The sequence below is a fragment of the Oncorhynchus kisutch genome, linkage group LG14, assembly GCF_002021735.2.
Source record: "Oncorhynchus kisutch isolate 150728-3 linkage group LG14, Okis_V2, whole genome shotgun sequence".
Lineage (NCBI taxonomy): Eukaryota > Metazoa > Chordata > Actinopteri > Salmoniformes > Salmonidae > Oncorhynchus > Oncorhynchus kisutch.
Window position 1 is genome coordinate 5,240,621 of NC_034187.2, and position 21,634 is coordinate 5,262,254.

The 21,634-nt window shown below is 48.7% G+C and overlaps 1 protein-coding gene across 1 annotated transcript in view; it reads right to left on the minus strand.

Annotated features, from left to right (window-relative positions):
• Positions 1-759: 759 nt before the first annotated feature.
• Positions 760-21,634, minus strand: part of LOC109885513 (alpha-actinin-1-like) — a 120,021-nt gene continuing 99,146 nt past the window's right edge. The window contains 11 exon segments of the mRNA XM_031787688.1: positions 760-1,760; positions 2,879-3,037; positions 4,844-4,924; positions 11,124-11,270; positions 12,704-12,726; positions 12,729-12,882; positions 14,015-14,149; positions 14,677-14,859; positions 16,171-16,311; positions 20,295-20,403; positions 20,939-21,089. Of these exon segments, the coding sequence (XP_031643548.1) occupies positions 1,602-1,760; positions 2,879-3,037; positions 4,844-4,924; positions 11,124-11,270; positions 12,704-12,726; positions 12,729-12,882; positions 14,015-14,149; positions 14,677-14,859; positions 16,171-16,311; positions 20,295-20,403; positions 20,939-21,089 (1,442 nt within the window). The 3' untranslated portion in view covers positions 760-1,601.

Sequence of the window (21,634 nt, forward strand, 5' to 3'; positions counted from 1 at the left end):
CTCCTCTTTATCAGCCTCTGAATTCATTCTTCGATCTTCCTCTGGCAGACGACCAGAGCCAGCGGCCCAAAGAAAACGCTGTACAGGAACAGGATTCTTCTCAAACACCAAGTAATAGAACTACTTCTTGCTAGCAGGGTGGACTGAACTTGGGTATATAACCTCCCAGGGCTCAAGTCAGAATATGACATTACATATTCCTCTTGTATCCTCAGCATTGCCCTAAAGCCAATCTACATCCAGTCTATCACCCCAGCTACCATTCATTTTTATTATAAACTGGGTGGTTCCGGCCCTGAATGCTGATTGGCTGACAGCCGTGGTATATGAGACCGTATACCACGGCTATGACAAAACATGTATTTTTACTCCTCTAATTACGTTGGTAACCAGTTGATAATAGCAATAAGACACCTCAGGGGTTTGTGATATATGGCCAATATACCACGGCTAATGGTTGTATCCAGGCACTCCGTGTTGCGTCGTAACTAAGAACAGCCCTTAGCTGTGGTATATTGGCCATATACCACAAACCCCTCGTGCCAAATTGAACCATATTACACCTGCACCTAAAGCTACTTTCCAGCTTGATATTGTCTTATGTTCTGCAGCATCGCTTCACAATGTCATACTTTTGTTGGAGATAGTTCATTTTTAATATCACATATAGTTTCATCACAGACACAATAAACGTCATCGGTTATTAATGTCACTGTGTACTTATCAAAGGAGAAAAAAATGGGTAAATTAAAGACCAAGTATAGCAATTTATCTTTATTTCAATTGTTGTTTCTTTCTTTTTTTTACCAGGTGAAGAAAAATACCTTTTTTTGTTCTGTATAATAAAATATGTTAGCTTTATTCATTTTCTGAAGAAAAACAATAACAAGAAAAATAAAAACACATTTCTCTCCCTTTTTGTAAACCTGGAGAGTGTTGCTGCATGGGAAGCAAGTCCAACTGAGACAAAGTATGAGGGAGGGAAGGGGCTTGGCTCCATCCGGGGGTGAAGTTTCCCTTGGGTACAGATCTATGATCAGCTTTCACTCCCTCAATCCTAACTAACTACTAGAGTGGGGAAAGTGCTAAACTGACCCCAGATCAGCATCTAGGGGCAACTTCAGCCTATACCAGTAAAGGGGTTGGCGGAGGGGGGAATGAGTGGAAAAGGAAGGGGGGGGGGGAGACAAGATGATTATGACATATAAGATAAGGCCAGGAACATAGAAAAAACATGTTAGCATTATAGAGCAGGGCTAGCCTGATGCCAGATTTGTCTGTGCTGTTATGAGCGTTGTAGAGCAGGGCTAGCCTGATGCCAGATTTGTCTGTGCTGTTTTGAGCATTGTAGAGCAAGACTAGCCTGATGCCAGATTTGTCTGTGCTGTTTTGAGCGTTGTAGAGCAAGACTAGCCTGATGCCAGATCTGTGTTTCGCTAAACTGGCGTGACAACGATGAGTTGGGTAAGACAACACAAACAGATCTGGCACCTATGCTAGAGCAGAGCTGCGGTGTTGGGGCAGTAGGAGGGTCTTGCGGGGGCAGTGGTAAGAGCAGGTAGGCTGGTGAGCGACCTCATATGTTAGGGGTCAAAGGTCACTCAGAGGTCACTCTCTCCATAGAGTGCGGTGGAGAAGGACATGTAGTCGAGGGCACCGGGTATCGCGTCGGGGCCGGCGTAGGGAGCCATGCGGGCGATACAGTACTCTGCCTGGTCAGGAGGCAACTCACGACGAAGCTCATCGGCCAGGATGTAGTTCTGGTGGAGGGGAAACCAGAAGGTAAGAACAGTCTAGGGGTTCTCAAACCTTTGGGCTCGTTTGGCCAAAATATAAAATCAGTGGTTGGCCGTGGGCCAAACAAATAGACGTTTATGTATTTATAAATAAAAAAGGTAAACAATAGCTTTTTAGTAAGCAATCATAAACTCATACAAAATGTAGCCATATCACTTGACACCAAACAACACATTCTAATTACCAGTATTAAAGATGTATAAAAAAATAAACTGTTGTGGCACAGAAACTGCAACCAAGTTTCTATGTTCGTAAATAACTTCAATATGTGTTTCAAATGACTTGGAAATATGGGAAAGGTGTAACAATTTGTGTTTGCAGCAGTAAGTCACTAAAATGCATCAGAAAGGTATCGGAATGTTCCGGAAAATATCAGGGAAGCTCATCAGGGGCCCCTAAGTAAGATTTGGCAGTGGCCAAAGTAAGTACCTACTTAAATGTGCAATAAGCAAAAATTGCTCCGCCATTTCCTGGTTGGAAAAATTTGAATAATTTGCCTAATTTTAGTTTATGTGACAAAACAAGCACTCAGGATGTAGAGAATCATTGTACCATCCTAAGCCGCTGTGAAATATATTTTCAATGACCAAAAAATATTGTATTTTCATCTGTTTAAAGTAAGATGCAAAAATAAAACTTAAGACGAAGAAGCATAGAAATAGAGCACGTAGAACAGATCTACCGCTTCTTAGACTGGCTTTCAGTGAGCTTTATGAATACATTTGATTGATTGATTGACCGATACTGACCGACTATTATTCCAACCTCAGTGTGGAAATATATATATAAAATGGAGGAAAATCTGTTTTTTTACTGTACTGGGCCTTTAAAAACTGCAAACATTTGTCTCTACCTTATGTCAAAATGTGTAGATTTGCAGAAAATGTACTCGAAAACTCTCCGCTGTCAAGATTTCGATTTTGGCCCCCAGAAGGCTAGGGCCGGCTCTGACTGTATGTGTGTGTGTATGGATGTGGGTACACAGACCCACAAGCCACTGCGGCCCCTCATAAGGAGTTCAGATTTTTTTTGTGGCTCCCACCCCTATCAAAGTTGCCCATCCCTGGTCAAGTTGGAGTACCTTGTCCCCAGCCAGGACCTTGAAGGAGGCCATGACCTGGTCAGCGGTGTCTGTGTCGGCCGTCTCCCGGGACATGAAGTCTATGAAGGCCTGGAACGTGACCACGCCCACCCGGTTGGGATCCACGATGCTCATGATGCGAGAGAACTCTGCTTCACCCTATTGGACAGGAGCCACGAACACCGTCACCACGGGAACCATTGTGGGGCCCTTTTGGGCTCTGGTCAAAAGTTGTGCACTATGTAGGGCCATTTGAGACGTAGCCTGGTTTCCAGATCTGTTTGTGCTGTCTTGCCAACTATGGTCATTGTATGATAGCACAAACAGATGTGACAGGGACCAGGCTATAGAGACAGTAAACAAACTAGAATGGTTATACAGTAATATACAGTTAATCAGAGACGAGAGACGATTTTCTGTTTTTTACAACACATGTGATCATGATTGTTGAATAATTTCTTTTCCAATTCAATGCAGACTGATCTTGAAGAGACAAGTGAACAGTTTCCACAAATGACTACAAGGCAGACTAAACACATTTTGGTACGTTTTAAGTAACCATAGGAGGATACTTGAATGAGGGAGGGATTGGAGCGGATGTTTAGGCTTTACCATGTTGTAACCGAGGGAGATAAGGCAGGTTTTGAAGTCTTCAGCTTCCATCATCCCTGTTTTCTTCTACAGGTATCAGAGAGGGACAAACAGTACAGAGGAGGAACGAACGAGGAAGAAGATTGAAAAGTGATAGGAGGTATTGAGGAGGAGGAGGTATTGAGGGGGAAATAGAGTAGGAGAGGGATGTCACACGACATTGCGAAAGGAAAATTGGAGGAAGGATAGTAAGAAGGGGGTAGAAGAAGAATCAGAAGAATAAAGGTAAGGGGGTAGAGGTGGTTAGGAGAGGAGAGGGAGGTAGACGGGGTTAGAGGAGAGGAGAGAGAGGTAGAGAGAGGTAGACGGGGTTAGAGGAGAGGAGAGAGAGGTAGAGAGAGGTAGAGGGGGTTAGAGGAGAGTAGAGGGAGTTAGGGGGGAGTAGAGGGAGTTAGGGGGAGTAGAGGGAGGTCGGGGGGAGTAGAGGGAGGTAGGGGGGAGTAGAGGGAGGTAGGGGGGAGTAGAGGGAGGTAGGGGGAGTAGAGGGAGGTAGGGGGGAGTAGAGGGAGGTAGGGGGGAGTAGAGGGAGGTAGGGGGGAGTAGAGGGAGGTAGGGGGGAGTAGAGGGAGGTAGAGTGGGTTAGAGTGGGTTAGAGGAGAGTAGAGGGAGGTAGAGTGGGTTAGAGGAGAGTAGAGGGAGGTAGGGGGAGTAGAGTGAGGTAGAGTGGGTTAGAGGAGAGTAGAGGGGGTAGAGGGGAGTAGAGGAGAGTAGAGGAGAGTAGAGGGAGGTAGGGGGAGTAGAGGGAGGTAGGGGGAGTAGAGGGAGGTAGGGGGAGTAGAGGGAGGTAGGGGGGAGTAGAGGGAGTGGGTTAGAAGGAGGTAGAGTGGGTTAGAAGGAGGTAGAGTGGGTTAGAGGGAGGTAGAGTGGGTTAGAGGAGAGTAGAGGGAGGTAGGGGGGAGTAGAGTGAGGTAGAGTGGGTTAGAGGAGAGTAGAGGGAGGTAGGGGGGAGTAGAGTGAGGTAGAGTGGGTTAGAGGAGAGTAGAGGGAGGTAGGGGGAGTAGAGTGAGGTAGAGTGGGTTAGAGGAGAGTAGAGGGAGGTAGGGGGGAGTAGAGTGAGGTAGAGTGGGTTAGAGGAGAGTAGAGGGAGGTAGGGGGAGTAGAGGGAGGTAGGGGGAGTAGAGGGAGGTAGAGTGGGTTAGAGGGAGGTAGAGTGGGTTAGAGGAGAGTAGAGGGAGGTAGGGGGGAGTAGAGTGAGGTAGAGGAGAGTAGAGGGAGGTAGGGGGGAGTAGAGGGAGGTAGGGGGGAGTAGAGGGAGGTAGAGGAGAGTAGAGGGAGAAAGAGAACAAAACAAACCAACATTGTTAACCTCAGTACCTGTGCATCGTTGGCTATATCGAAGCCCAGGCTGATCAGGCAGGCCTTGAACTCCTCAGCCCCCAGAGTGCCTGAGTGGTCCTGGGGTGTCAGGTGCGGTGGGGTGCCAACCAGGTGTGCCAGGTACCAAAGGCCAGGTGAGTGTGGGCCAGGTGAATGTGAAGTGGGGGTGGGCAGGAGGAGCAGGGTGGATTGGAGAGGGTGGGTGTGCGTCATGCAGAGGGAGAGGGGGTAGTGGTGGATGGTTGATAAGGGGTTGGGGATGGGGGGGGGGTTGGGGATAGGAGGGGATGGTTGATAAGGGGTTGGGGATAGGGGGGGATGGTTGATAAGGGGTTGGGGGTAGGGGGGGATGGTTGATAAGGGGTTGGGGATAGGGGTGGATGGTTGATAAGGGGTTGGGGATAGGGGTGGATGGTTGATAAGGGGTTGGGGATAGGAGGGGATGGTTGATAAGGGGTCGGGGATAGGAGGGGATGGTTGATAAGGGGTTGGGGATGGGGGGGTTGGTTGATAAGGGGTTGGGGGTAGGGGGGATGGTTGATAAGGGGTTGGAGATAGGGGGGGGTTGATAAGGGGTTGGGGTTGGGGGGTTGATAAGGGGTTGGGGATGGTTGATAAGGGGTTGGTTGGGGGGGTTGATAAGGGGTTGGTTGGGGGGGTTGATAAGGGGTTGGGGATGGTTAATAAGGGGTTGGGGATGGTTGATAAGGGGTTGGGGATGGTTGATAAGGGGTTGGGGATAGGAGGGGACGGTTGATAAGGGGTTGGGGATTGGAGGGGACGGTTGATAAGGGGTTGGGGGTGGTTGATAAGGGGTTGGGGATGGTTGATAAGGGGTTGGGGATGGTTGATAAGGGGTTGGGGATGGTTGATAAGGGGTTGGGGATGGTTGATAAGGGGTTGGGGATGGTTGATAGGGTTGGGGATGGTGATAAGGGGTTGGGGATGGTTGATAAGGGGTTGGGATGGTTGATAAGGGGTTGGGGATAGCAGGGGATGGTTGATAAGGGGTTGGGGGTGGTTGATAAGGGGTTGGGGATGGTTGATAAGGGGTTGGGGATAGCAGGGGATGGTTGATAAGGGGTTGGGGGTGGTTGATAAGGGGTTGGGGATGGTTGAATAAGGGGTGGGAGTGGTTGATAAGGGGTTGGGAGTGGTTGATAAGGGGTTGGGGATGGTTGATAAGGGGTTGGGGATGGTTGATAAGGGGTTGGGGATGGTTGATAAGGGGTTGGGGATGGTGATAAGGGGTTGGGGATGGTTGATAAGGGGTTGGGGATGGTTGATAAGGGGTTGGGGATGGTTGATAAGGGGTTGGGGATGGTTGATAAGGGGTTGGGGATGGTTGATAAGGGGTTGGGGATGGTTGATAAGGGGTTGGGGATGGTTGATAAGGGGTTGGGGATGGTTGATAAGGGGTTGGGGATGTTGATAAGGGGTTGGGGATGGTTGATAAAGGGTTTGGGGATGGTTGATAAGGGGATGGTTGATAAGGGGTTGGGAGCATGCACAAGAAGAGACAGAAAACACAACAGTGCCAAACATTAGGACCTGAGGTGAGGTGCTGTGTCATATGGAGGCATTCAGAGCTGTTAGGTGCAGTGTGGCAGACTATAGTAGACAGTACGAGGTATCATTCATTTCACATCATATACAGTAACACAGTGTTTCCCAAACTCGGTCCCAGGGGGGGGCACTTTTTGGTTTTTGCCCTAGCACTATACAGCTGATTCCATTAATCAAAGCTTGATGATGAGTTGATTCAGCTGTGTAGTGCTAGGGCAAACCCCCCCCCCCCCCCCCCCCCCCTCCCTGGGACTGAGCTTGGGTACATAGCACCACATAGGTTAAATAGCAATAGGGGACTACATTACTCAAACTGGGGGGGGGGGGGGGGGGGGTCCACAATAATTATAAAAATAATGTGTTTTTTAAAATGTTTTTTTAATTTTTAATTAAATGTTTTTAGGAATTGGCCTATCGCTAATAACAACAGAATAAACAAAAAAAATTTGAATTTACATATCTACAGTAGACAGTAGAATATTTTATTTTATCCTAATGGAAATTACACTCACTGACCACAATTACATCCACAGTGTTTTTATGCGTAAAAGACAGAGGAGAAATAGGATGGTTTCTTTTTATAAATTGTATAAATGCCGACAGATAAAACATTGATTATGCGAGAAATGGGGGTGGAAATGTCTTGTAATAATAAGAATTAATATTGAAGTACACTTGGAGTCGCGAGATGAGGTGATGTGTTTGGGGGTTCTTCCTCCACTATGATGTCATAGAAACCGTGCCGTTTATTAGGCTACAGATTAACTCGGGTGTTATCACAGGGTGGTAACAGTTCACAGCCCTAACCTTTATTCTTCTTATCGTGGTGGCCGATGCTTGACTGCCGTTTGACCCCCAAAAAATGTTTTTAAAAAAAATTCGCACTCTCATCCATAATAATCTAATCATGTAGACTAGCCTAACACTAGCCTAACACTAGCCTAACCTCACGAGTGGCGCAGATGTCTAAGGCACTGCATTTCAGTGCTAAAGGCGTCATTAAAGACCCTGGTTCGATCCCCAGGGCGGCGCACAATTGGCTCGGGGTCGTCCGGGTTTGGCCGGGGCAAGGCCGTCATTGTAAATAAGAATTTGTTCTTGACACGCCTAGTTAAAATTAATAAACAAATAAAATGCTCTTATCCATAATAGTCTCATCATGTAGACTAGTGGTTAGAGTGTAGGGACGGCAGGGTAGCCTAGTGGTTAGAGTGTAGAGGAGGCAGGGTAGACTAGTGGTTAGAGTGTAGGGACGGCAGGGTAGCCTAGTGGTTAGAGTGTAGGGACGGCAGGGTAGCCTAGTGGTTAGAGTGTAGGGACGGCAGGGTAGCCTAGTGGTTAGAGTGTAGGGGCGGCAGGGTAGCCTAGTGGTTAGAGTGTAGGGACGGCAGGGTAGCCTAGTGGTTAGAGTGTAGAGGCGGCAGGGTAGCCTAGTGGTTAGAGTGTAGAGGTGGCAGGGTAGACTAGTGGTTAGAGTGTAGGGACGGCAGGGTAGCCTAGTGGTTAGAGTGTAGGGACGGCAGGGTAGACTAGTGGTTAGAGTGTAGGGACGGCAGGGTAGACTAGTGGTTAGAGTGTAGGGACGGCAGGGTAGCCTAGTGGTTAGAGTGTAGGGACGGCAGGGTAGCCTAGTGGTTAGAGTGGAGGGACGGCAGGGTAGACTAGTGGTTAGAGTGTAGGGACGGCAGGGTAGCCTAGTGGTTAGAGTGTAGGGACGGCAGGGTAGCCTAGTGGTTAGAGTGTAGAGGCGGCAGGGTAGACTAGTGGTTAGAGTGTAGAGGCGGTAGGGTAGCCTAGTGGTTAGAGTGTAGGGACGGCAGGGTAGCCTAGTGGTTAGAGTGTAGGGACGGCAGGGTAGCCTAGTGGTTAGAGTGTAGGGACGGCAGGGTAGCCTAGTGGTTAGAGTGTAGAGGCGGTAGGGTAGCCTAGTGGTTAGAGTGTAGGGACGGCAGGGTAGCCTAGTGGTTAGAGTGTAGGGACGGCAGGGTAGCCTAGTGGTTAGAGTGTAGGGACGGCAGGGTAGCCTAGTGGTTAGAGTGTAGGGACGGCAGGGTAGCCTAGTGGTTAGAGTGTAGAGGAGGCAGGGTAGACTAGTGGTTAGAGTGTAGAGGCGGTAGGGTAGCCTAGTGGTTAGAGTGTAGGGACGGCAGGGTAGCCTAGTGGTTAGAGTGTAGGGACGGCAGGGTAGCCTAGTGGTTAGAGTGTAGAGGAGGCAGGTAGCCTAGTGGTTAGAGTGTAGAGGCGGCAGGGTAGACTAGTGGTTAGAGTGTAGGGACGGCAGGGTAGCCTAGTGGTTAGAGTGTAGGGACGGCAGGGTAGCCTAGTGGTTAGAGTGTAGAGGAGGCAGGGTAGACTAGTGGTTAGAGTGTAGGGACGGCAGGGTAGCCTAGTGGTTAGAGTGTAGGGACGGCAGGGTAGCCTAGTGGTTAGAGTGTAGGGACGGCAGGGTAGCCTAGTGGTTAGAGTGTAGGGACGGCAGGGTAGCCTAGTGGTTAGAGTGTAGAGGAGGTAGGTAGCCTAGTGGTTAGAGTGTAGAGGAGGCAGGGTAGACTAGTGGTTAGAGTGTAGGGACGGCAGGGTAGCCTAGTGGTTAGAGTGTAGAGGTGGCAGGGTAGCCTAGTGGTTAGAGTGTAGAGGTGACAGGTAGCCTAGTGGTTAGAGTGTAGAGGTGGCAGGGTAGCCTAGTGGTTAGAGCCGTAGAGGAGGCAGGTAGCCTAGTGGTTAGAGTGTAGAGGCGGCAGGTAGCCTAGTGGTTAGAGTGTAGAGGCGGCAGGTAGCCTAGTGGTTAGAGCGTTGGACTAGTAACCGGAAGGTTGCAAGATCAAATCCCCGAGCTGACAAGGTACAAATCTGTCGTTCTGCCCCTGCACAAGGCAGTTAACCCACTGTTCCTAGGCCGTCATTCTTAACTGACATGCCTGGTTAAATAAACATTTAAAGTATAGCCACACTGTATCTGTGAGCTGTTGGCTAGAGGGCATGTGCCAAGATCAGAGTAGGTATTATTGCGGGAAAAAAACTATTGGTAGAGTTGAAAGTGGATTTATTTTTCATTCGGCGTGTACTGTCACAATGCACTGTATCTGTAACGAGTCTTGTTTGGCTGAAACACACCACTGGTGGGAACATTTATGTATATTTTTAAAATCAGTATTTTACAATATTAGCATGAAAATCTGTCGCCAATTGGACGGAAACCTAGCTATTGGAGTGAATTACAATTACTGACAGTAGATTTAGAAAAAGCACCTGCGAGCAGGGTCGGCCCAGCCAATATGCAACATAACACTCAGGGCCCTGCGGCTGCTAGGGGGGCCCAGACACACAGCTAATATGCAACATAACACTCAGGGCCCTGTGGCTGCTAGGGGGGCCCAGACACACAGCTAATATGCAACATAACACTCAGGGCCCTGCGGCTGCTAGGGGGGCCCAGACACACAGCCAATATGCAACATAACACTCAGGGCCCTGCGGCTGCTAGGGGGGCCCAGACACACAGCCAATATGCAACATAACACTCAGGGCCCTGCGGCTGCTAGGGGGGCCCAGACACACAGCCAATATGCAACATAACACTCAGGGCCCTGCGGCTGCTAGGGGGGCCCAGACACACAGCCAATATGCAACATAACACTCAGGGCCCTGCGGCTGCTAGGGGTGCCAGACACACAGCCAATCTGCAACATAACACTCTGGGTCACTGGTTTGCCTGGGCGGGGGTCCATGGGTCACCGGTTTGCCTGGGCGGGGGTCCCTGGGTCACCGGTTTGCCTGGGCGGGGGTCACCAGTTTGCCTGGGCGGGGGTCACCAGTTTGCCTGGGCGGGGGTCCCTGGGTCACCGGTTTGCCTGGGCGGGGCTCCCTGGGTCACAGCCATTTTTTATGGGAAAAGTTCCCCTATATATTTTTCTCCACAAAGAGAAAGACACCACCCCTAAAACAAGGCTTTTTAAATGCTCTCTCTCGACAGTAGGACTAAGGTAAAGTCTCATCTCTCTCTCGTCAGTGCAGTAGGACTAAGGTAAAGTCTCTGGGACACGTGTGTTAATGTATCATCTCCTCTCTTTCGACAGTGCAGTAGGACTACGGTAAAGTCTCATCTCCTCTCTCGTCAGTGTAGAGTTTAACCCCCCCCCCCCCCCCCCCCCCCCCCCCCCCACAGCACCTCTTACCCCCTGTATAGTCTAACCCCCCCCCCCCCCCACCCACAGCACCTCTTCCTCCCTGTACGGTCTCTTCTCTGTGAAACTGACCCTGAAACGTCTAACCCCCCCCACAGCACCTCTTCCTCCCTGTACGGTCTAACCCCCCCCCACAGCACCTCTTCCTCCCTGTACGGTCTAACCCCCCCCCCCCCAGCACCTCTTCCTCCCTGTACAGTCTAACCCCCCCCCATCCTCCCTATACGGTCTAACCCCCCCCCACAGCACCTCTTCCTCCCTGTACGGTCTCTTCTCTGTGAAACTGACCCTGAAACGTCTAACCCCCCCCACAGCACCTCTTCCTCCCTGTACGGTCTCTTCTCTGTGAAACTGACCCTGAAATGTCTAACCCCCCCCACAGCACCTCTTCCTCCCTGTACGGTCTAACCCCCCCCACAGCACCTCTTCCTCCCTGTACGGTCTCTTCTCCGTGAAACTGACCCTGAAACGGTCTAACCCCACAGCACCTCTTCCTCCCTGTATGGTCTCTTCTCTGTGAAACTGACCCTGTCGAAGTGGTTGAAGGAGGCTCTGAACTCGTTCATCTGGTCCTGGCTGATGCCCTTGGCATCCCGCGTCAGAATCTGGTTCTCGATCTCGTTGATGGTTCTGGCGATGGTGGTCAGGAGCTGCTCCCAGCCCACACGGATATGCTGCAGGGAGGACGAGAGAGGGAGAGGAGGAGAGAGGGAGAGAGAGGGAGGGAGAGGGACAAAGGGAGGGAGGAGGAGAGAGGGAGAGAGAAAGGGACAGAGGGAGGGAGGACGAGAGAGGGGCGAGGAGGAGAGAGGTAGAGGTGGAAAGAGGGAGAAAGGGAGGGAGGACAAGAGAGGGAGGGCGGGAGGGAGGGCGGGAGGGAGGGCGGGAGGGACAGAGTGAGAGAGGGACAGAGTGAGAGAGTGACAGAGTGAGAGAGGGACAGAGTGAGAGAGGGACAGAGTGAGAGAGGGACAGAGTGAGAGAGGGACAGAGTGAGAGAGGGACAGAGTGAGAGAGGGACAGAGTGAGAGAGGGACAGAGGGAGGAGGGGACGAGAGAGGGAGAGGGAGGACGAGAGAGGGAGAGGGAGGACGAGAGAGGGAGAGGGAGGACGAGAGAGGGAGATAGGGAGGTAGGACAAGAGAGGGAGAGGAGGAGAGAGAGGGGAAAGAGAGAGAGAGAGACAATTGAATTGAAAGAAAGAAGTTTGAAAATGGTCGTCGTAAGATCAGATCACCTATTCTATACCACTTGTACCCTCTCTTGGGATCTGTTGGACTTCTATTTCTTTCCATTACCTTCCATGATGTAGTTGATGTGCTTGTTGTGTAGTCGTGTGTTGTGTCGTCGTGTGTTGTGTCGTCGTGTGTTGTGTCGTCGTGTGTTGTGTCGTCGTGTGTTGTGTCGTCGTGTGTTGTTGTGTCGTCGTGTGTTGTGTCGTGTCGTCGTGTGTTGTGTCGTGTCGTCGTGTGTTGTGTCGTGTCGTCGTGTGTTGTGTCGTGTCGTCGTGTTGTTGTGTCGTGTCGTCGTGTGTTGTGTCGTGTCGTCGTGTGTTGTGTCGTGTCGTCGTGTGTTGTGTCGTCGTGTGTTGTGTCGTCGTGTGTTTTGTGTCGTCGTGTGTTGTGTCGTCGTGTGTTGTGTCGTCGTGTGTTGTGTCGTCGTGTGTTGTGTCGTCGTGTGTTGTGTCGTCGTGTGTTGTGTCGTCGTGTGTTGTGTCGTCGTGTGTTGTGTCGTCGTGTGTTGTGCGTCGTGTGTTGTGTCGTCGTGTGTTGTGTCGTCGTGTGTTGTGTCGTCGTGTGTTGTCGTCGTGTTTTTCGTCGTGTGTTGTGTCGTCGTGTGTTGTGTCGTCGTGTGTTGTGTCGTCGTGTGTTGTGTCGTCGTGTTTGTGTCGTCGTGTGTTGTGTCGTCGTGTGTTGTGTCGTCGTGTGTTGTGTAGTCGTGTGTTGTGTAGTCGTGGTGTTAGTCGTGTTGTGTAGTCCGTGTGTTGTTGTTGTAGTCGGTGTGTTAGTGTGTGTGTGTAGGTCGTGTGTTGTGTAGTTGTGTGTTTGTGTAGTCGTGTGTTACTTACAGTAAATCCGTAGTGTTGTGTAGGATGTGCGCTTCTCACCTCCTTGGTATAGTTGGTGTGTTGTTGTCGAAGATCAGAGCTTCCTGAATCAGCTGGTGTGTCTCCTCCAATTGGTCGATCTTTGGCTTGTAGTTGACGATGTTCTTCTCGTATTGGCGGAGGTGGGTCAGCTGATCCTCCAGGGTTCCGTGCATCTCGATAGAGATACGACCAATCTCCTGCAGAGAGAGAAAACACAGGGAGGAGAAGAGGGAGGAGAAGAGGGAGGAGAGGGTGAGTCAAGACCTACTGGAAGAATGTTTGAATTAGATTGTGAATAGAAACAGGCGTGAGAACCACAAACAAAACTGTTTTGAGGATGACAGGGGTGATGCGATTGAGGATGACAGGGGTGATGCGATTGAGGATGACAGGGGTGATGCGATTGAGGATGAAGGGGTGATGCGATGAGGATGACAGGGGTGATGCGATGAGGATGACAGGGGTGATGCGATTGAGGATGACAGGGTGATGCGATTGAGGATGACAGGGGGTGATGCGATTGAGGATGACAGGGGTGATGCGATTGAGGATGACAGGGGTGATGCGATTGAGGATGACAGGGGTTGATGCGATTGAGGATGACAGGCGTGATGGCGATTGAGGATGACAGGCGTGATAAAAGTTGTGGTCTGAATCCAAGCGTATTTGACACTTACAACTCTACCTGTTCTGTTCTGTCCAGAACCAACTCTACCTGTTCTGTTCTGTCCAGAACCAACTCTACCTGTTCTGTCCAGAACCAACTCTACCTGTTCTGTCCAGAACCAACTCTACCTGTTCTGTCCAGAACCACCTCTACCTGTTCTGTCCAGAACCACCTCTACCTGTTCTGTCCAGAACCACCTCTACCTGTTCTGTCCAGAACCACCTCTACACCTGTTCTGTCCAGAACCACCTCTACACCTGTTCTGTCCAGAACCACCTCTACACCTGTTCTGTCCAGAACCACCTCTACACCTGTTCTGTCCAGAACCACCTCTACACCTGTTCTGTCCAGAACCACCTCTACACCTGTTCTGTCCAGAACCACCTCTACCTGTTCTGTCCAGAACCAACTCTACCTGTTCTGTCCAGAACCAACTCTATCTGTTCTGTCCAGAACCAACTCTATCTGTTCTGTCCAGAACCAACTCTACCTGTTCTGTCCAGAACCAACTCTACCTGTTCTGTCCAGAACCAACTCTACCTGTTCTGTTCAGAACCAACTCTACCTGTTCTGTTCTGTTCTGTACCTGTTCTGTCCAGTACCAACTCTACCTGTTCTGTACCTGTTCTGTTCTGTACCAACTCTGCTCTGTGTAGACTCACCTCCATCTTAGTTTGTATCCAGGGCCCGATGACATTGGCTTGGTTGGCAAACTGCCTCCGGAGACGTTCGTTGTTCTGCTGGCGGGCGTGCTCCTCGATCAGGGCCTGGTCCCTCTGTGGCACCAGCTGTCTCACCTGGGGTGGTGGGGGGGAGAGACAGGGGTTAGAGTCATAAAGGGGTGTCTCACCTGGGGTGGTGGGGGGAGAGACAGGGGTTAGAGTCATAAAGGGGTGTCTCACCTGGGGTGGTGGGGGGAGAGACAGGGGTTAGAGTCATAAAGGGGTGTCTCACCTGGGGTGGTGGGGGGAGAGACAGGGGTTAGAGTCATAAAGGGGTGTCTCACCTGGGGTGGTGGGGGGAGAGACAGGGGTTAGAGTCAGAGGGGTGTCTCACCTGGGGTGGTGGGGGGAGAGACAGGGGTTAGAGTCAGAGGGGTGTCTCACCTGGGGTGGTGGGGGGAGAGACAGGGGTTAGAGTCATAAAGGGGTGTCTCACCTGGGGTGGTGGGGGGAGAGACAGGGGTTAGAGTCATAAAGGAAAGGGGTGTCTCACCTGGGGTGGTGGGGGAGAGACACCCTGTCCCACACCTTGTCCCACACCCTGTCCCAACCCCTGTCCCACACCTTGTCCCACACCTTGTCCCACACCCTGTGTCCCACACCTTGTCCCACTTGGCGTTGATGTCCTGAGGGTTGATGGTGGTGTAAGGGTTGGTACCAGCCATGTTCACATGATAGGTGGCCACTATCTTGGCGATCTCATTGTGGATGCCCAGGATGGCACCGCGTTCCTTATCTGCATCAGGGAGAGTGGCTTTAAACTGCTCGTGGGCTGTACTGAGACCCTGCGAACGGACGAAGACACACGCATACACACAATCAAATGTGTGTGTGTGTGTGTGAGATAGGTGAGAATTGTCTGTCAATTGAATGATTAGAATATTCCGCCCTGAAATTGTATGGAATTTATTAGAATGTATGAAATCATAATCAATAAATGTGTCGTCCTAGTCTGGATTAGAGTAAAACAATATGGCTCTATGGTATTTTAAACACAGACTGTCTGAGCTCAGTGCCGACCTGACTAGAGATTTGGGAGAGAACGGAGAGTACGTCTCAAGGACAAGGTCACTATCTCTGTCGGCTGGGAAGTGAGACAGACAGTGTGTGCGTAGCAGGACATGTTTGTGTGTATGTATGTGCGTCTGTTTGTGTGTGTGTGTGTGTGTGTGTGTGGGCGTGAGAAGTCAGTATAAAATGAATTGTTTTGTATTCTTGACTTCAGAACGTTCTCTGAATAAACTGTACTAGCCTGTTGCATTATTATAATTATACACATGGTCTTCCAAACCTCGGGGATTGGTCAGAACTATTGATTTATTATAATTATACCCATGGTCTTCCAAACCTCGGGGATTGGTCAGAACTATTGATTTATTATAATTATACCCATGGCCTTCCAAACCTCGGGGATTGGTCAGAGCTATTGATTGATTGTTATTATACCCATGGTCTTCCAAACCTCGGGGATTGGTAAGAACTATTGATTTATTGTTATTATACCACAAGGTCTTCCAAAATTCGGGGATTGGTCAGAGCTATTGATTGATTGTTATTATACCCATGGTCTTCCAAACCTCGGGGATTGGTCAGAACTATTGATTGATTGTTATTATACCCATGGTCTTCCAAACCTCGGGGATTGGTCAAAGCTATTGATTGTCAGTTATTATCATTGCGATTGGAAATTCTCTTATCAGTGTGAGTGCGTGTTTGTGTGAGTGTGTGTATATATGTGTTAATGTGTATGTGTGTGTTTATGTGTGTGTGTGTGTATATATATATATGTGTGTATGTGTATGTGTGTGTGTTTATGTGTGTGTTTATGTGTGTGTGTTTATGTGTGTGTTTATGTGTGTGTTTATGTATGTGTGTTTATGTGTGTGTTTATGTATGTGTGTTTATGTGTGTGTTTATGTATGTGTGTTTATGTGTGTGTTTATGTATGTGTGTTTATGTGTGTGTGTTTATGTGTGTGTGTTTATGTGTGTGTGTTTATGTATGTGTGTTTATGTGTGTGTTTATGTATGTGTGTTTATGTGTGTGTTTATGTATGTGTGTTTATGTGTGTGTGTGTGCCCCTCTACAGTACTAACCTGTATCTCCTCTATGGTGTGAACTATGAAGGTGTCCTGCAGATCCTCCATGGCTCCTTCCATCCAGTTGTTGAACGGAGCCGCTCGCTTGGCAAACTCCAGATACAACTGGTCTATGGTCTCCAGAAGCTTCTCAGTTCTCTGTTTCAGACACACACAGAGAGACAGAGAGACAGAGAGACAGAGAGACAGAGAGACAGAGAGACAGAGAGACAGAGAGACAGAGAGAGAAAACAGTCAGCGCATTGTAAAGACAGAGCAAGACGAAAGACAAACTCCAGATACAACTGGTCTATGGTCTCCAGAAGCTTCTCAGTTCTCTGTCGGTTTCCCATGAGGAAACACTGTTGAAGAACAGTGCATGAGCCTATGCGCAGTTCTGGCTCAGATTAAAAACAGTGCATGAGCCTATGAGCAGTTCTGGCTCAGATTAAAAACAGTGCATGAGCCTATGAGCAGTTCTGGCTCATATTAAGCACGGAACCTATGGACCATTCAACTGAATTTAGCATCTAATTGAGCATCTAATTGATCATCTAATTGATCATCTAATTGATCATCTAATTGACCATCTAATTGACCATCTAATTGACCATCTAATTGACCAACTAATTGACCATCTAATTGACCATCTAATTGATCATCTAATTGATCATCTAATTGATCATCTAATTGATCGCATTCATATATATTTCTATCACAGCATTGTTGAATACTAATTTCTGATTGGCTAGAAGGGCATTTTAGAAGGGATATTAAAACCAGGAACCATATGGGGACATTTGGAAATCACTTGCAATCATGATGCAATATGTGCCTACACATAGAGACTGTACTAAACCAACAACTACACAGAGACTGTACTACACCAACAACTACACATGGAGACTGTACTACACCAACAACTACACATAGAGACTGTACAACACCAACAACTACACATAGACTGTAATACACCAACAACTACACATAGAGACTGTACTACACCAACAACTACACATAGAGACTGTACTACACCAACAACTACACATAGAGACTGTACTACACCAACAACTACACATATAGATTGTACTACACCAACAACTACACAGAGACTGTACTACACCAACAACTACACATAGAGACTGTACTACACCAACAACTACACATAGAGACTGTACTACACCAACAACTACACATAGAGACTGTACTACACCAACAACTACACATAGAGACTGTACTACACCAACAACTACACATAGACTGTACTACACCAACAACTACACATAGAGACTGTACTAAACCAACAACTACACATAGACTGTACTACACCAACAACTACACATAGAGACTGTACTACACCAACAACTACACATAGACTGTAATACACCAACAACTACACATAGAGACTGTACTACACCAACAACTACACATAGAGACTGTACTACACCAACAACTACACATAGAGACTGTACTACACCAACAACTACACATAGAGACTGTACTACACCAACAACTACACATAGAGACTGTACTAAACCAACAACTACACATAGAGACTGTACTACACCAACAACTACACATAGAGACTGTACTAAACCAACAACTACACATAGACTGTACTAAACCAACAACTACACATAGAGACTGTACTACACCAACAACTACACATATAGATTGTACTACACCAACAACTACACAGAGACTGTACTACACCAACAACTACACATAGAGACTGTACTAAACCAACAACTACACATAGACTGTACTAAACCAACAACTACACATAGAGACTGTACTACACCAACAACTACACATATAGATTGTACTACACCAACAACTACACAGAGACTGTACTACACCAACAACTACACATAGAGACTGTACTACACCAACAACTACACATAGAGACTGTACTACACCAACAACTACACATAGAGACTGTACTACACCAACAACTACACATAGAGACTGTACTACACCAACAACTACACATAGACTGTACTACACCAACAACTACACATAGAGACTGTACTACACCAACAACTACACAAACTGAAATAGGCTACATTATCAATGCAGGTCCAACAAGGAAAAACTTCAGATGATTTAGTTTTTTTGCAGAGACATATTGTTTTGTAGCATCTGATGACCTAATGTGGTGAGTGATGAACATGAATGTCCTCGCTCCCCTCCCAACCTTTATAGTTTGAGCAGCTGTTTTCAGCAACTCTGCTATTTTTTGATTTAGGTTGTCACATTGGCATGTTAGCTTAGCAACAAACTAAATGATCATCTCATTGTCATGGATGTATCCAACAGAAAACGGCTACTTCGCTGTTATTCTGGCTGCAAAGGTCATGTTTGTGTTAGCTGTAGCTAGCTGGCTAACTAGCAAACAAGGGATAAGAACGTTGCTAGCGAGCATTTTTTATTTTTTTATTTCACCTTTATTTAACCAGGTAGGCTAGTTGAGAACACCTTTATTTAACCAGGTTGGCTAGTTGAGAACAAGTTCTCATTTGCAACTGCGACCTGGCCAAGATAAAGCATAGCAGTGTGAACAGACAACACAGAGTTACACATGGAGTAAACAATTAACAAGTCAATAACACAGTAGGAAAAAAAGGGGAGTCTATATACATTGTGTGCAAAAGGCATGAGGAGGTGGGCGAATAATTACAATTTTGCAGATTAACACTGGAGTGATAAATGATCAGATGGTCAGGTACAGGTAGAGATACTGGTGTGCAAAAGAGCAGAAAAGTAAATAAAAACAGTATGGGGATGAGGTAGGTGAAAATGGGTGGGCTATTTACCAATAGACTATGTACAGCTGCAGCGATCGGTTAGCTGTTCAGATACACATTGCTACGGGACTTGAAGAACGAGCGACTGGGTCGCATCTCTAGCACCCAAAAGATGAGAAAGTATGGATTCACTTAACAAAAAAATATAAACAAAAAAAAAAAGTATTGGTATTCATAGCAGTAAATATGTGTTTTCATATGTTTTCTTTGGAAACTGTGGTATAAGTGGGATAAACTCCTCAGTTTTGTACATTACCTTGGAAAAAAATGGACTCTGCAAAGGGACTCGGCTCCTACGTCGTCCATTATTTCCAAGGTAATGTAGAGAACATTAGCTTTTATCCCTGACATATACAGTATATATCAGTAATGGACTGTCTCTTTCCTGTGAAGGACAGTGTTTCCTGTCTGCCCCATAGAAATAAATTCCCATTCAAGTGAACGTTCCGAGGTCTCAGAGGCTTGGGCTTTGTCCCTTCGAGTAATTACATTTCCATGCTCTATGATAAGCTCCTCCTACTTCAAGGACCACTACTCACTAAGCACCTCCTCCCGGTAGACCACGCCCACTAAGCCCATCCTACCTACAGAGACACACCCTGTTAAGCCCCTCCTACTGTACCTGCAGAGCCTCGCCCCACTAAGCCCCCTCCTACTGTACCTGCAGAGCCTCACCCCACTAAGCCCCTCCTACTGTACCTGCAGAGCCTCACCCCACTAAGCTTTTCCTACTGTACCTGCAGAGCCTCGCCCCACTAAGCCCCTCCTACTGTACCTGCAGAGCCCCGCTCCACTAAGCCCCTCCTACTGTACCTGCAGAGCCCCGCTCCACTAAGCCCCTCCTACTGTACCTGCAGAGCCCTGCCCCACTAAGCCCCTCCTACTGTACCTGCAGAGCCTCGCCCCACTAAGCCCCTCCTACTGTACCTGCAGAGCCTCGCCCCACTAAGCCCCTCCTACTGTACCTGCAGAGCCCCGCTCCACTAAGCCCCTCCTACTGTACCTGCAGAGCCCCGCTCCACTAAGCCCCCCCTACTGTACCTGCAGAGCCTCGCCCCACTAAGCCCCTCCTACTGTACCTGCAGAGCCTCGCCCCACTAAGCCCCTCTTACTGTACCTGCAGAGCCTCGCCCCACTAAGCCCATCCTACTGTACCTGCAGAGCCTCGCCCCACTAAGCCCCTCCTACTGTACCTGCAGAGCCCCGCCCCACTAAGCCCCTCCTACTGTACCTGCAGAGCCTCGCCCCTCCTACTGTACCTGCAGAGCCTCGCCCCACTAAGCCCCTCCTACTGTACCTGCAGAGCCTCGCCCCACTAAGCCCCTCCTACTGTACCTGCAGAGCCTCGCTGCGTTTCTGAGTCAAGGCTCCCAGGGCATCCCATTGGTCACAGATGTTCTGGCAGCGAGCGTTCACACTGGGGGAGTCATAGTAGTCCAGCTCACTGAGGAACGAGACAGGGGTACGAGACAGAGCAGGTCAATGTTATGTTATAGCAGCCATATTGTAAAGATAGTGTAGGAACTTCAATCAAAACAGATCCATCCCTCCCATCCCTCTTCCCTCCACTCCTTCCTTCCTCCACCCCCCCCCCCTCCATCCCTCTTCCCTCCTCCCCTCTTCCCCCCCTCCCTCTTCCCCCCCTCCCTCCCTCTTCCCTCCACTCCTTCCTCCACTCCCCCAATCCCTCCCCCCTTCATCCCTCTTCCCTCCTTCATCCATCCATCCCTCCCTCTTCCCCTCCATTCCTCTTCCCCTCCATTCCTCTCCCCCTCCATTCCTCTCCCCCTCCATTCCTCTCCCCCTCCATTCCTCTCCCCCTCCATTCCTCTTCCCCTCCATTCCTCTTCCCCTCTTCCCCTCCATTCCTCTTCCCCTCCATTCCTCTTCCCCTCCATTCCTCTTCCCCTCCATTCCTCTTCCCCTCCATTCCTCTTCCCCTCCATTCCTCTTCCCCTCCATTCCTCTTCCCTCCTTACTTTAACTCCTGAGCGATGGCAGCTATCTGCTCTACGCGGTCCTGGTGCGCAGCCAGGTCGCTCTCGAAGGCCTCGTGTTTCTTCAACAGAGCCTTGATCTCAGACAGAGAGGCCGTCTCAAAGTCCCGCGCCTGCAGCATCACCTCCTTACCTGCAGGGGGAGACACACCACAGACATCGCTGGAAAATGTATACACAGTAAATACACAAATACAGAATGTATGTTGAACAAAAACAGATTACAGAGGACATGATACATATTTAAAAGGTGCTGCACACAGTGATCCAATCATTTCTGGATAACAAATCAAGTCGTTATTTGTCACGTGTGCTGAATAAAACATGAATAAACCTTACAGTGAAATGCTGACTTTACAAGCCCTTAACTTGTTATGGCTGGGGGCAGTATTGAGTAGCTTGGAAGAATAAGTTGCCCAGAGTAAACTGTCTGCTACTCAGGCCCAGTTGCTAATACATGCATATTATTAGTAGATTTGGATATAAAACACTGAAGTTTCTAAACTCATATGGCACGCGAAAACCTGAGAAAAAAATCCAACCAGGAAGTGGGACATGTGAGGTTAGTCGTTTTCAACTCATTCCCTATCGAAAGCACAGTGTCTATGGGGTCAAATTGCACTTCCTAAGGCTTCCACTAGATGTCAACAGTCTTTAGAACCTTGTTTGATGCTTCTA